We start from the raw sequence: 16,468 nt of genomic DNA on the forward strand, positions 1-16,468 counted from the left end.
GGGGGTATGTTGAAAACAGAGCGGCTTCTCACAGAGGTTTCTATAACCAAGATAAACAAGAGAAGGGGCAAGGGAACAGGAAAAGGAGCAACAAGTGATTAGGAGATACTAGCTTTTCAATCTAAGAAAATTACCCTTTGTTTCTGAGTCATCTATCTGCTAGATAGAGCTGTTTCCCTAAAGAAGAAAGACAGACGAGATGAAGGAGGAAAGGACATGACGCTTTCCATGTGATATCTCAGTTACTTCTCCCAACACCACCAGCAAGTCGATGCTATTATTTCCACTTAAAGAAATTGAGGTTCAAGGCTGTGAAACAACTTGACTAAGGTCATATGGTGAGATGGTGGAAGAATGATGATTTCCACCCAGTATGTCTGACTCCAGCATCTTTTTTATTTCCTATACACAGGCTGGGGTCTAGAGAAAGAAAAAACTGAAACCTCTATTCAGACTGTTTCTGAGACCATTCTCTTCTTATCTCTCAAATCCCACCCACGACCTCACTCACGAGTTCTCATAAATCCCTTCTCAGAATCCCATGCTAGGATCCCATGGAACCCCTTCCTGCAGCTCAGCTCTGACGAACTAGTCAGGCACCAGACCAGGAGTTTTCAAAGTGAACAAACTGTGTCGTAATCTTCTCTGCCTTCTCCTGTTTCACTTAAGCAAGGAGTCAGATATGTGAGCCTGTGAGTCCTGCTTGGCCATCAGCCTCAGCGACCAGCATTAATCTTTGAACTCCTCCCACCATTTACTGAAGAGCAATGACATGCCCAGAGATACTCAGTGACTGATGGCAAAGGTACTGACATTTAGATTTCCTGATCTGTTTGTTCTTCCTTTCACCCTGTCCTTTTCATGTTAAGAGAAAAGACTTTGTTGTTCAGAGGCCGTCCCCAAAATAGCACGCAGTTATTCTTCAGAGAAGTTCAGGCTTAATTAAAGGGGGTTGCTCTTTTCTGGTATCCTTTGTTGTGTTCCGTTCCTACACCCCCGTTCCCACTTCACCAGTTTCTGTCTCTCCTACCCACTCTTTGACCACTATCCATTCTTTATTATATACTTTAGAGTGAGTCCATTCCAACGGAGTATTCATAGCATCTGTCACCTGTTCCTTCCTTTCCCTCTCATCAAGGCTATGTTCTTTTGGCAAGCATTTTCTGAGCATTTACTAGCTGCCAGGTTCTGTGCCAGCAGCTGGTCCTCTTAATTTCATTTCTGACAATCACAGTAGCTTCCAAATGGATCTCCCTGCCTTAAGTTTCTCTCTGAACCCATCTACTGCATCCTGCTGTCAAATCAATCTCCCTAAAGCTCTGCTTTGTAAACAGCCTTCTCCACCCATTGGCCCACAGGATTAAGTCCCTACTAATTAGCTCTCTTCTCTCTGCCCTCTAGATGCCTTTTGGACTTTTTTCCCTTCTATGGACAATCTGCATTCTAGTAAGTGTGTTCTATTCATTTGCTCCCCAGAATGCCATGTGCATTCCCACCTCTGCATCTTACAGCTCTTTGAATTTCCAATTCCACTCCATATGTACATAATAAATATTTGGGGACTAACTCCACCCTTGGTGGCACAGGATGCTGCCCAATAATAGTTCTAGTTAAGGAGCAGAAGCAACCTAATACTTGTCCCTATAGGAGTCTGAATGTCCCACAGTTAAGGAAGAGGAGAAATACTAACCATGTCTATCTATAGAGGTCCAAAGACCTAAGGAACCTCAGGCCCTTGACCCAAAGTGTAGCTAGGAGATGAGTTTCTTAGTCAATCTTGCTAAATCCTGGGATGAGAAATCCAATCAACTCATTCTTGCAGTCAGTCATTCAACAAAATACTTATCGAGGATCATCTATGTGCTAGGCATCATGATGAGTGCTTAGCGAACAACAGTGAATAAGATAAACAGGTTCCTGCCCTCATGGAGCTTTCAGTAGAGAGGACAGACATTAAACACATCAACAAATGAGTAAATAAAACAGTAAAAATGTGAGCTAAGTGTTAGTAAGAGGAGAAATAAAGTGTTATGATGCAGCAGGGCAGGATATGCTACTGGAGATAGGAGGTGCTGTCAGTCAAAGAAGTTCTCCCTGAAGAAGAGACATTTAAACTGAGATCGAAAGCTGGGAAGAAGCCAAACACTCAAAGTGAAATGCCAGGCTCTTGAACAGTGAGTGTGCAGGCTCAACACATAAACACACACACCTACACACTTGCTGAGGCCAATGCCAGCCAATGACTTCACTGGCTGGGGTCTCATGTGTAATTCACTAGTCCACTGGGGATGTGGCAGCAGTCCTTTCTATCATAACCAAAACAGCTTCTCTTCAATTATACAAATACATAATAAGCCTTTGGGTTTATGGGTTTCTCAAATGACTGGGATTTAAATCCCACCTATTTATTTTTTCTACTTCACTCTGCTAGCAGGGCTATTTGCTTCCAACTCAAATTTACATAATATTTCTAGAACCGAATATAGCACTTTAGTGATGCTTATCACTCCCCTATATTGAAAATAACTGCTTGTTACTTTTTAAAGTTGGTATATAACAGCTCTTAAGAAATTCTAGAAATTTGCTTTCCATACCTCGTTGATTAACTGGATCTTTAGCTACGTAGGCAACATAGTCTGTAGTATCCTATAAAAAAGGGAAAATGATTGCATTTAAAAGGAATGGATTGTACTGTTGAAAGATAAGAGTACATTTAGGACATGATACTGAGGCAAGGACTTAAATACCAATGTTTCTGTTTAAAGAGAAAATAAAAGTATCCCAGGAAGGAACATAAATAAATACACACTATATAGTTTAGCAGTTGTGGAGTCCACATTCTCTGCCCCTGGGGAAGAGAATTTGAAGATTAAAAATTCAGAGGCAGACCATGTCACTAAATAAAGAGAATGCACGTATGGAATATGTTAGCACATACATTCTTTAAAAAACGATTAGGTGTGACTGTCTCCTGTGTTGAAAGTTGAAATACCAGAGGTTATGCAATCACAAAGATGTCATGAACTAGGATGTGGCATCATGATTTCCTAGTTGTCCAAATAGATGCCATGTACGTCAGAACATAAGTCGATTAAAGAGACACATTGGGTTCTGTGGCTGTTAGCTTGCTTGTGCGCAGTGCACGTTAACTTAAGGAATAATAAAGCGAAAATACAAGGCATTTATTTGAGCAATATATAGAAAGGGAAGATAACTTTTGAAAATGAACACCCAAGAAAAACCTAAGGAGTTCAAAAAGAGATGCACTACTAACTTTGTAAAAAACAAACAAAGAAAAAGCCACTTGGTAATTCTGACTTTTATTGAAAACAGTAAGCTGATGAATGATAAGATTTTAATAATTAAAGATGCTTTTTGTTATCTCAGTTCTCAGGAAAAAATACACACAATGCCATTTGCAGATTAGAAGTATGACTCTCTAGAGGGAAGATGCAATCAACTGGCAGGAAATAAAAGCCCATGTTTGTAATACCCTCAAGGACAATCACTTAATAACCCACAATGAATCACACAGGAAGCAGATCTTGGGGTCAGCATAACTTGTCTTTAGTTATTTAAAAAAATAACACACACCTAAGTAAATTTCTCTTATGCAAAAAGATAAAAGGTTTGAAATATCTTGTAAATAAATAAGGTCATATCTACAAGGTTTGTTTACATCAATTTAGAAGCAAAGCCACAATTGCTGGGGGCTTGGCTGCTATTTTTAAAGGTGAGGATGTGGTGTGATGCCAGCAATGTTGCCGGGTGCATTAGATGATGGGAAAGAGGTTGTGGCACCTCTCTAGACTTCAGTTTCCTCATCTTCAAAAGGGTCTCCAACATTCTTATAGTTTCAAAACTCTGTAACTGTAAATATCTAGGAGAATTTAAAGTATGTTAAAACTAAAGCACAAATTATGGGGGAGAATATAAGAAAATGTATTTAATTTTGATGTATTGATAATGCATTTTTGAAATGGAGAAAGTATATATAGCTACAAAACATAACCAAGAACTGTCTTCAGGGCTGATAGAAGGAAGACAAGCAAACTGTTTTTGAGAAGAGATTAAAGGTGAGGGAGAGCAAAGGTCAAGAGGTGAGGAAGAATACTCAGTATTTTTTAAACTTTGAAGGAAATACGCTATTGGGCCACGCAGACTTTTAGCTTCCTACCCCTTGTACCCAGTTAGCTGTGAAGTTGCAAATTATCTCAGTAAGCGTCCTAAAAAAAAAATTATGGACAAGTGTGAGCAGTAGTGGTGACAGTTATCTTTTATCACTCTGTGCCAGGCACCATGCTAGCTGTCCACAGGCGTCATTTCACTTCATGCTCACCACGCTGCGAGGCAAGGGCGATCAGCCCCCATTTCACCCTGAAGCTTGGAGAGGTTAATCAGGTCAAGTCTACTTGACTCCAAAGTCTGGCACTTCACTCAGAGGCCCTCTCATGCCAATACTTATGGTTGCTCCAGTTTTCTATTTTAAATTCAAACCAGCAGGCTTTCTCCCCAGCTGCAGAGAACACAGGGGTCCCACTCCATTCACTAGGTACAAACTTTCCCACAGCAACTACAAATGCTTTACTGTGTGTTTTGGGTAGGGGCAGTGCTTTGGTTGGTTGAAAGAACTAAAGAACTAAAAGCACATGAAGACAGTCTAAAAAGAATTAGGATTCTGGAGAACTATGACAGACGCCATGCAGGGCATACCTAGGGTAAATGAGGATTTGCATACCAATTCTAAAAGGACAGCAACCTTGAAACTTGAAAACTTGAAATTAGGGCAAACAGCAATAATTATTTTTCACACTCCTCTTATAGAACTCATTACTTTAAATAGATTAAGGAAAGTATTTGAGGTCCTTCATGGATGGTCAAGCTATAATGGGTTAGGAAGAGAAGTGACAATGCTGGCCTTTCCAGGCTGGATTCAGTAGACCCTCTCTGCATGTCCTTTGGAGTCACTGTTGAGGCCATATTACAAGGCTGGTTGGATGGGAGTTCACATGCAGTACTGGGCTCACATTGCAGCTGCTAAGTGCCAGGCATCTTGCATGCCCTCTATTTGCTAATGAACCCACAACTAGCCATCTGTGGAATTTCTTGGGGAAAAAGTGGAGCTCTTGAAATTTGGCTTACTTTTCAATGGCAGAAGGTAAAAATTTAAATTTTTAAATGGTAAAGTACCACTACCAACTAATATATTAGTTCCATGGCATCATGGAACCATGTAACTAATATACTCATTTGAAAATAACTATACCCAAAGCTGAAAGATGAGGAATTAGTGAAGTCTAAAGGGAAAATTGAGTATCCATTAATAAAGGGAAAAAACCCAATGACTTGATATCCTGTAATGTCTGCTTTTCTTCTGTACACTTCAAAGAAGTTGTGAAGGCAGACTGCCTAGCTTTGACATGCTCAAATACTTTGAGGCACAGGTGGCCAATGTGAAGATAAGTAATTATTGAAGTGTTTTTAAGAAACGGCTAATTTAACAGCATTTAACAATACATTTCACACACAAAAAATTTACACCGACACCCAAGTGGAGGAACTTGCTTAAATATTTTAGATGCCAGTAAAGGAAGCAATGATTACACTGAGGAGCTTGAGAACTTTATTTCCTTTTAGGATAGACAATTATTTTTCCTTTTAAATATTAATCCTAGAGATTAAAACAAATCAACACTTTGCAGTAACCCCAGCTGCCAAATTTAGTTTTTACTACCATTCCATACCTCTCTTGGGTTTCTGGGTTATGTGTCCTTTCATTTATGACCCTAAATTTTATTCTTCAATTGGAAGTGAGAAAATAAATGTGATGCATAGAAAAAAATCAACTATTAAAGTGGATTTTATTGCCTCATTTCTGAAGGATATAATCTTTAATAATAAACGTTTTGCAGAAAAGAAGGTAATAACATCATGGGTAAGAACAAAAGTCTGCCTATATTCCCCATATGCTTTCTTGACATTACTGATGTTCAATATTACGAAAGTCATACTCTGCACTCTTCTAGTCTTCAATACATTTTCAGGTACAAGAAAAAATGTCACAATGTCACAGAGGAGCAAATTCTAGTTTCCATGCCCCTCTCCTTTCGCTCTAGTCCAGAAATGATGCAATAAGGAGTCAGGGAATGACCCTCTACTCTACAAAGTAGGCTTAGAGAGAGATCACTGGCTCAGTCCTGCCTAATTCAAGGGAATTGAGCACCCATGTGGCCTCTCGCTACGGAGGAACTGCAGTCCTCTCTGCCCAGCTGAGTGCTCCCTCCGGAGTTTCTGCAAACCTGATTGCTCATTCTAGAGCAGACTTGGGTGCCTTGGTTGACATTCAGAGCGACAACAGGCTTCCCCTCATATGTCAAATCCAACTGATTAGCAGGATCTGCCTGGAACTCTGTGTTGAGAAGAATTCTGAGGGAGGGCTGACAACACATGTATGAGAAACTTGTTTTTCATGACTTTGATGTTATCTACAGGAAGGTTCTCAGATGATAACTCCATGGCTAAGAACACAATGGAGTATTATCAGCTCATCTACTAATCTGAATATTTTTAAAACCAGTGACAGGAAATATTTTGTCAAAAACAAATTTATTACCTGCTGCACATAGCTATTCATGAATTGTAATAAGATATTTGGAAAAGACATGTAGTGGCTAATATGCTTTACACGGAAGTTCTTTTAACTCTTAAAGGAAGAACTTTTATGAATCCATACTTACAGGATCCCCTCCAGAGGCAAATGAAATAGACTGCATATGATGGTTTGCAATAATCTGAAAAATATAAACAAATTAGACATGCATGATGCTATAAAATAACTACTCCTATTTATATGCAATCTAACAGTCATGGATATACATTTGTTTGTTTTGGTTTTGCCTGCTTAGCATCCCTTTGGAAACTACTCCACCCACATTCTATACTAATTTCATTTAGACCGGGAGGTTCAGGTGGGTTTGACATGTCCATCTCATTGCCACTCTCCTTGCAGGTGGATACATGATCCAGGCCTAGTCAATCAGAAAACACCATCCCTCTGGATACAGCAAAGCTAATCAATGTCTTTGGGGTGGAACTGAGATAGATAATAGGAGAGAATGCATCTCTCTCCGCCATTAAGGACTGTGTAAGCCCAAAGCTACTGGGAGCCACCTTTTGCTGCCATGGAGGAAAAGCCTGCTGGAAAATGAAGTTTTCCCTCTGGAGAAAATCAGAGCTGAGAGTTAAAAACAGAAAAAAGTCTAGTGGTAACATTTGTGTTCTCATCACCTCAAGCAATACCTTTCCCCTCTTCCTTTATCTTTCTATGTATTTTTTCTATTTTATTTATTTATTTTTATATGAGTTAGTTTGACTTGGGTTTCAGTGATTCACCACCAAGAGTATCCTGACTAAGGCACTAACATTAAGACTTTCAACACGAAGTAAGACTATCCAAGTGAACTGTATTACCTAGCCAAGAAGATTGTCTGTTTTACTTGAGATTCTATTTGGAAGCCACGGTGTAACGATCAATTTGCAAAGATGTATTTGACATACTGCTTTGAAGTTTCATTAAAACACCAACTGTGCACCTATTAGATAATCGTGTCTTCAGAATTCTTTAACAGAATCTACTACAGCTGCTTACATAAGATGACCAAGCAAATCCGCTCTTAGATGTATGTCTAACAGAATTGTGTGAATATGTGCACCAAAAGTTATTCTAAAGAAAATCACTGCTTTGTTCCTAATAGCCCCGCACTGAAAACAATCTCAATGATGGCCATGGTGATATTCAAACAATGGACTACTACATGGTAACAACATATATCTTGGGCAAAAGAAGCCAGACACAAAGAATTATACTGCATGGTTTAATTTATATAAAGTCCCAAAACAGGCAAAATTATTTTATTCTGTTTGAAGTCAGGATAGTGGTGACTTCTGGAGCAAAGGAAGAGAGAGCAAGTGGTTTTCTTGGATCCTGCAGACTTTCTTGATCTGGGTAGTGGTTACACAAATGTGTTAATTTTGTGATAACCAAGCTGTACACTTATGATTTGTGCACTTTTCTATATTAACGTTTTCTAAATTTATATTTCAGTTAAAAATGATTACTGAAACCAAAATCAATACACAAAGATCAATGTCATTCCCACATATCAGCAGTAGCCAATTAGACACTGTATTCAGGGGATGGGCGGGTAAGATACATTTTACAAGAGCACCTACATATAAAACTAATAAGAATTGTGTAAGGCTTTTTGGAAAACTTCACTGAAGGATGTAATTAAGACCTGAACAAATAAAAAGATATATATCACCTTTAGGGATGAGAAGACAATATTGTAAAGATGTCAATTCTCCACCAAATTAATCTATAAATTCCATGCAATTCCGATAAAAATTCCACCAATGTCACTCAGGGAACTTTTCATGCTGCTTCTAAAATTCACATGGGAGAATAAATGTGCAAAAAGAGCTAAAGCAATTTTTTAAAGAACAAAGAGACAAGATTTTCCTTACCAGATAGCAAGACATATAAAGACATATTCAAGTTGTTTCTAAAATTCATATGGAAAAATAAATGTGCAAGAAGAGCTAATGCAATTTTTTAAAGAACAAAGAGACAAGATTTTCCTTATCAGCAAGCATATTATAAAACTATAGAATTTCATTAGAATACAAAGTATAAAAGCAGACTCACATATTCATGGACTTTTAGTCTATGATAAATGTGGCAGCAAACAGCAGACCAAAGAACAAGTGATTAAATTAGTGGAGTTGGCTGAATTAGCTATATATATGGAAAATATATATAAACAAGTTCTGTTCTCATACTTTTTATATAAATAAATGTTTGACTTATAAAGATCTACAAAAACATTAGAAGATAGACAGAAGATAGAGCTACAAAGATAGATAGATCTACAAAGATAGATACAAAGATAGACATACAAAAACATTAGAAGACAAAAGATCATGCTTGTGATCTTTGAGGTAGGAAAACTCCATCTTAACAGAAAGAAAAAGACATACAGAAAAAAGCCCTTAAATTTGATTACGTAAAAACTCATTTTAAAACTTTTGTATAAGAAAAGACCCCTGAATCAGGACAAACAACAGGCAGGGAGAATATATTTGCAACATGTAAAAAGTATACATATAAAGAGTTTATAAAGAATTCCTACAACTCAATAAGAAAAAGAAATAAACTCAAATAAGAACAATAATTTTCAGAAGTAATACCAGCGTTCGATAAACACATTGAAAGATAATCTCCAATAAATCAAGGCTACGGAAAATAAAACAAGACACTATTAAATTCATAAATTTGTTAAAGTTCAACAAAATCATGTGTGGCAAAAGTGTAGATATTCTTAAACACTGCTGGCTAGAGCTTAAATTTGTACAGCAACTTTGGAGAGCAATTTGACAGTATTTATTAAAACTAAAGTATGCATACCCTACAATTCCACCTTTCCGCTTCTAGGTATTTATTCTAGACAAACATCAGTGGTTGTTCATTTACCCATAGTTTATAATAACAAAAAACTGAAAATTATCAGTGCATAGTTAGGTCAACTAGGGCACAGCTATACAAATGGAATGCTATGAAAAAATACATATCTATGTATACCAACAAAGTAAATCTTCAAGATATTGCTGAGGGTTTTTTGTTTGTTTGTTCTGCAAGTTGAAGACAGTTACGTGAGATGCAAAAAAACCAAACACACAAAAGCAGCTTTTTCCACGAGTTCATAAAGATCCATGTAAGTGCAAAGAAAAAGGATTTAAAGAATACATACCAAACTGATAATAGTAGAAAGTTACCTACTGCGAAAAGAAATGGGACCAAGTATCTTTTCACTATAATTTTCTCTAAGAAGTACACGGATAATATGCTTATGTGTGAATTTAGCTTTTTTTTAAACGAGGAAAACAGAGGAAGAGCTGAATGGATCAGTTCTTAACATGTCGATCTGTGGCTGAGAACGCTGTGGTTTGCAGGTGTGGATGTATAAGTCATTAGCTCATAGATAACAGGGAGCTGAAACCTTGGAGCAGATGCGACTGTCTGCAGCGCGGGGAAGAGGAGGATAAGGAGGCAGAGGAAGGGGGAAGGAGGAGGGCGACGCTTGGTAAGCGTTGTCACAAAGGCCACGGAGAGTATTTTCAAGTTCAGAGCATCATCAGCGGCAGAACGGTTAAGTAAGGCGCAGCCAGCATGTACAGTATCTAGGGACGAAATTCGAATCCATAAAAACAGACCACCAAGCCACGCTGCGGTCCCCCGTGTAGCAGCGAGCAGCTCCCAAGCCACGAGCGCGGCAAGCGGGAGGCGGTGTCTGGGGGTCGCGCACACGCACAAGGTTACGCAAGCGCACCGCGTTTGCGCACGCGCACAGCCGCCCGGCCGCGTAGCTCCAAGGTTGCTGAAAACGCCTGGCGAGAGGTTGAGCCGCTTGGACAATGTCGGAGATGCACGAGCTGTCCGAGCTATATGAAGAGAGCAATGAGCTGCAGATGGATGTGATGCCTGGCGAGAGTGACCTTCCGCAGATGGAGGTAGGCGGCGGGAGCCGGGAGCCTTCCCCGAACCCCTCCCGCGGCGGGGCCGCGCCCCAGCTGGAGGAGGAAGGCCCCATGGAGGAGGAGGCGGCCCATCCAATGGCGGAACCCGCGGCGGAGCGCGCCCTTGCTCGCCGGCCCAGCCCCGGGGAGCTGCTGGGCCAGATCGCGGGCCCCGACTTCGAGAGCGAGGACGAGGGTGAGGAGTTTGACGACTGGGAGGACGACTACGACTATCCGGAAGAGGAGCAGCTGAGCGGTGCAGGCTACAGAGTATCGGCGGCCCTTGAAGAAGCCAACAAGATGTTTCTGAGAACATCCCGAGCGAGAGAAGCAGCCCTGGATGGCGGGTTTCAGATGCATTATGAGAAGACCCCCTTTGATCAGTTGGCTTTTATCGAAGAGCTCTTTTCGCTTATGGTTGTCAATCGTCTGACCGAAGAACTCGGCTGTGATGAGATTATTGACAGAGAGTAGTGAAATGCTGTTAAAAGAGGAGGAAACTACTTGAGGAGAGAACCAACATTCCACTGTCTCTTGGCTTCGTTCCAGATAGTTCCGTGCCAATGAAAAACTTGGTCTTCAAAAAACACTTTTTGTTTTGCAGAATAGAATAGGACAGTGACTGCACAGTTGTGGAAAAGGAAGAAAATTGTTAAAGAAAAAGATTCTTAGGACCGTTGAAACCTGTTTTCAAGAATGTGCTGAAACACCTCTGGCTTTGACTTCATTACTGGTCCAGATTATTTTCCTTGCACTGGGGAAAATATCTTTCATATTTCACTGTAAGGGATGGTTTTGCAAGAATAAGTCATGACCAAGACAAAGTGCCAGCCTAGGAGTCCACCGGTATATCCAACTTAGGATGCAAAGTTTGTTTGAGTAATTTGGACTGAAAGCCTATTGAGAAAACTTTGAAGATTCCAGTTTGTGATCTATCCAAGCTGTAGTTATCAAAGGCTAAATTTTTAGTGGAAGATAAATTGAGTGTTCTTCAGAATCCCAAAAGGATAAGCAAACCCAGACAGAAATATGTATCACGTGTGCTGTGTCTTAAAATGTGTTTCCAAGAGCATCTGACAGTTTGTACATATATCTTGATCATTTATAAAGCTACTATGATCTATAATTCAAGAAAATTCATTGTCTTGACCATTTTTAAAAGTCAAAAATTGTCTTTAATAAAGGTTCAAATTTAGACATTAAAATGTATGTGGAGGTACAAAGAGACTATTTCTAACACCCTTATATACTAGAGAAATGTTCTGTTTTACCTGCTCTCTGTTTTTCATTTAACTTTACAGGCAAAAGACTTTGGTTGAACTTCATAATGTAACAGCTGTTAAGTGAAAATTGTCAAGTAAAAGGAAAGCCCTACATCTAAAAGAAGACTTTATGAACAATTTTGCCGTCAACCTTTAAAGGTTTTAAACCTGCCGAGAAATCCACCACAGTATCTGAAGTTTCCCTCTGTCTCCTCCTCTAATTAAGCTTGTTATTGGTTATGCACCAGCCTTCGAGATAATAAAATTTCTTGTTCTGTGTATTTTGTTGGTTTGTCTAATAATATTGCATACATACTTCCTCTAATGCTGTATGTTGGATTATACTATTTTATTGCTTTGCAACCACTTTATGATATAAATTTAACCCCTGTTTATAGGGGAAAGTCCTCAAGCTTCAAATACCTACTACCAGTTAATTTGTGGAAATTAAACGTAGTGAATTCCTGTAAGAAAATTTACCAACCTGGGAAAGCCTGCCCTGTCAATGAGCATGTTACTGTGGTTATTTTTTGAAGATGCTGAAGTTCTGTGAGAATAATGATTGTGTCAGAAGGCTGTGCCCAATAAAACTGAGTATATCAGCAGGTCTTATCAGGATCAATAAAAAGCTACCAGATATTCCTGCCTCCTTGTGGCAGTAAAGGACATATCCATCCAACACAACAGGACAACTCAACCTTATTTGTGTCACAGCCATCCTGTCTTTTAGGGAGGGGGTTTCTTTTCTGTAAAATAGAGGACTGACAAGGATGGTCATCATCACTTCAACAGTAGCTTGGTGGGGAGGAGGAGAGAGAGACGGGAAAGATTAGACAGGAGGTAAAATGTTGGAACTTAAACGTCTTAATCCTGTTGCCTCTCCCAAGCGTTTTTTCATTGCATTTTCAAAGAGCTTGTAGCTACAGGCAGATGAGTCTGGAGAGATAATGAATTGCTTGTGTGATGTGAAGGGAAAAAAAAAAAAAAAAAAAAGGGATGCCGGTATACAATGAACTGACCAGTTGCATTTACCTCCAGGTAAAGATGCCAGAAAATAGGCTCAGGAAAAACTAAGGTCTACAACCTGGGAGGTGTGATTCTGTTTCTCTCCAGGATGAGCGGGAGCAAGAGGAGTGGAAAAGAAAGCTACTCCCTATTGGGTTTGAAGGCTCATTTAGGGGAGAAAGACCTAGACTCTGAAACTGGCTCCTCTGATGATTGGTTTGTTGGTCTTAAAAATAGGCAGTAACCTGAGAGACCATGGAAAATAATATGTGTTAATATTTACTGAAGGTAGAAAATGGTAACACTTAAACACGCCTTTTAGGGGTATAAAATCCCTTGTGTTTCTTTTAAACATTACGGTTATCACAGACTGGAACCAGCCTACCTGATTCAAATGTGGGCGCCCCTACTTACTAGCTTTGTCACTGGGTCAATTAATCTCTCTGCCTCAGGGTCCTGAACTGAAAATAGGGATAACTGGATGTACCTTATGAAGGAGGATTAAATGAAAATACACATATATCATATCTTCATTTAATACACATATGTACATATATATAATAATATACATATATCTTCATTTAATTGGAACTAAAGAAAAGAGTTCTGGGGAAGTTCTGATCCTGATTTTGTGAGGTGGGGGAGAGGGAATTTAAAGAAGCTTATGAGTATGTGGTGAGATTTGGGGAGAGTTTTCTGGATCTGTCCATATGTATTATAAATGTTTGCTTAAATCAGATCTCCCACATTGGCTGTCTTAAGGACACAGATCTATTTTTGGCTCATGCTTATAATTTTAGTTTCTTAATTAGAGACCAACATCTCCTAATCCAAAGAGAGCAGCAAAACTCCCAGATTTCCATCTTTTTTTTTTTTTCTTTTGGAAGATCTGGCAGCCCTTGACCTATAGGGACATGGGAAAAAGCATCTGATCCACCTTTACATAGGGTAAGTATCCTGTTTGCCATATTCCCTGTGTTGTCTCCCCAACGTGGAGGCCCAGGGGCGCTCACTATTTATCAATGTGCTTGCACCATTGTTTTCTCTTGTACCTGGCCAGTTTGCATTACCTGCCTGGCCTCTGTAGATAACGGCCTGCTTCTCTTCTTGGAAACTGCCTGTTTTTACCTTCTTTATCTCTTTATTACCCATCTCAATTTCAGTAGCTATTAGAGTTGGTGGTAGGAGTGTAGAAATGAGTAAAGAAATCGTGGAAGTGGGAGCTACTGAGACTCTGACATTTTGCTTAAGGCTCTAAAATGCCATATTAAAGTACGTCAAGGAAGTCTCTTGCTTGAATTTTTAAAACAAGGAATATGCAAAAAGCCCTATGACTTGCTTTTCCAAAATTTATTTTCTAATCCCAAAATATGGTAAGTTTTAAAAACTGCAAGCATTATGTGTTTAATTTTATTTTTTGCCTCTGAGGTTCTATGAGACATTTTCTGGGAGGAGTGAGTGGTTATGTTTTTGATGTTCTTAGTGGCTGAAGATGAATGTGACCATCTGACTCATAAATGCTCTGTCATCTGTGAATGTTTCCATAAACTTGAACCTGTTTATGTTTTCAGTTCAAAATATATCTTAGAAGTTAAATGGTGGGGGAAAGGCATTAGCATTTTGTATTTATCTTAGAACTTCAAAGGATAGCTTTCTTTAAGAATTTAATTAATAAATCCTTTTCTCATGCTACATCCATAAGGTCACTTCTCTGCTGCCTTCATCCCTTGAACATTTTAGTTGGCGTTTTGATGGGACGTATAAAGCTTCTTGAGTTGAAGCATCCAGAGTGGCACATCTTTTTTTACACACCTCCTTCCCCTCACCAAGCCATTTCCCTCACTCCTGCAGAAAAGTTCAAAATCATTTTTAAAAAGCGGCTCCTGGCTCTGAGATGAATGAGATCCTAAGTTTGATCCCCACTCCAGCAGTGGGCTGAACACAGCCCCGTTCCATGACACCAGTGCAGAAAAGATGTGTGAGTTACTCCCAAAGGTACCTCAGTGCTATAAGTACTGGTCCTGGAAGCCACTCATGCCCACCGTCCCTCCTTCTATTCTGCCTGAAACATTATGGGCCTGTGGCCATACCACCTCTAATTGCAGTGGCCTGAAAAGTGGTAGTGTAGGGGAAAACGATGCTGAGAATAAACTATGCCTCCTACCACAAATACCACAACCCTCTTCTTCCTAAATTCCCCATTCGCTTCAGTCACCCCATGGAAAGAGCCATTTAGAAAAATGCTCATTAACTTTTGCACAGAAGGCTGTCCCCGTGATGGCGCTAGCTTTGCCTCCCCTACAGAACAAGGAGATGATTCAAGGGCTTCTATACTCAATGAGGTCTCATAACTAAAAGCGTTGAGCATCCCTGGTACCAGGTGTGGGTGAAAACTAAAAATAAACTTTACATCCACAACTGTCTTGAGGGCAAAGCATCTGAAAGACTGAATGAATTTCACCTTCTACCCAGATATGCTGCATCTTCCAAGTACAGCCCCAGATGTCCTGCTGTCATTAGACCAATGGTGTAATCTGAGATGACCAACCAGGACCCAACTAGACAGGAATCTCCTGAATTGTTTCATATTAAGCATTTTGCTCTATGGTGTTTTATACTACTGTGTAAGCAATATATTTTATTCTGCTTTTGAATTTAGAAAATAAAGCACTCCATACATTAAAACCTTAACTATTAAGAACCTTGAGTCGCTACATATTAGACAAAGAAAAATTAGACTCTAACACACATAAGTAACCTGATATTTGGAATTTAGTTAAAAAAATAAAAAGTCAAAAAGAGTGCCCTAGTTTAAGATACACATTTAGCCCAATGCCTGTATATCTTTTATATTTGCTTCAGCAATGCTGTTCCTTGAGAAATAAGGTTTACATGAAAACTCCAGCACAACATAGTATCATAAGTCATCAAAGAGGAATAAATTATGTTTATACAATAACATTTTTTTTTGAGGAAGATTAGCCCTGAGCTAACATCTGCCACCAATCTTCCTCTTTTTGCAGAGGAAGACTGGCCCTGAGCTAACAACCGTGCCCATCTTCCTCTACTTTATATTTGGGATGCCTGCTACAGCATAGCTTGCCAACCAGTGCCATGTCCACACCCGGGATCCGAACTGGCAAACCCCGGGCCACCAAAGCGGAACATGTGCACTTAACAGCTGTGCCACCGGCTGGGCCCCAGTAACATTTTAGAAAGCCTTTCAAACTCTAGGGCTGGGAGAAAATGTTTTCTGCTTAAATTTCAGTTAACCAGGACATTAATCGTAACAAAACTCTTCCCCTCTGTCTTTCACCTGCACCCGCAGTCCAACCCACGGTCTGTTAGTTGTTTTCCCTTTAAGGAGGGTTGGCAGAGAGTAATAAGTGACTGATTCAAGGACGTGAGTGGCCAAATGATATTCTCTATGTTCTTTACTCCTTAGTTCTTAACACGAAGGCAATTAGGTAGGAGCAAGTATGCAGGCAGTTAAATGCCCCAGTGATAGGTTAGTAATGCTGTTGTTCTAATTATTGCTATGCATAAGTGCTTGGCAGATTTTTTCCCTTGTGCCTTACTAAATTTTAGACATACTCTGAAACTTTATTCTTTTTATTATGCCCAAG

At 39.5% G+C, this 16,468-nt stretch overlaps 2 protein-coding genes across 2 annotated transcripts in view; one reads left to right on the forward strand and one right to left on the reverse strand.

Annotated features, from left to right (window-relative positions):
• The window catches only part of SHC4 (SHC adaptor protein 4), a 124,526-nt gene that overhangs the window by 41,734 nt on the left and 66,324 nt on the right, over nt 1-16,468 (reverse strand). The window contains exons 5-6 of the mRNA XM_046654652.1: nt 6,738-6,791; nt 2,595-2,646 (exon numbers count right to left, since the gene is read on the reverse strand). Coding sequence (XP_046510608.1) covers nt 2,595-2,646; nt 6,738-6,791 — 106 coding nt within the window. The remainder of the gene's footprint in view (nt 1-2,594; nt 2,647-6,737; nt 6,792-16,468) is intronic.
• EID1 (EP300 interacting inhibitor of differentiation 1) lies at nt 10,403-12,118 on the forward strand. Its single transcript, XM_046654653.1, has one exon. The coding sequence runs from the start codon at nt 10,474-10,476 to the stop codon at nt 11,047-11,049; it is 576 nt and encodes a 191-aa protein (XP_046510609.1). The 5' UTR covers nt 10,403-10,473; the 3' UTR covers nt 11,050-12,118.

The sequence above is a fragment of the Equus quagga genome, chromosome 2 (assembly GCF_021613505.1).
Source record: "Equus quagga isolate Etosha38 chromosome 2, UCLA_HA_Equagga_1.0, whole genome shotgun sequence".
Classification (NCBI taxonomy): Eukaryota; Metazoa; Chordata; class Mammalia; order Perissodactyla; family Equidae; genus Equus; species Equus quagga.

Coding starts and splice junctions, on each gene's coding strand:
- EID1 (XM_046654653.1), top strand. CDS start 10,474: ATGTCGGAGATGCACGAGCTGTCCGAGCTATATGAAGAGAGCAATGAG.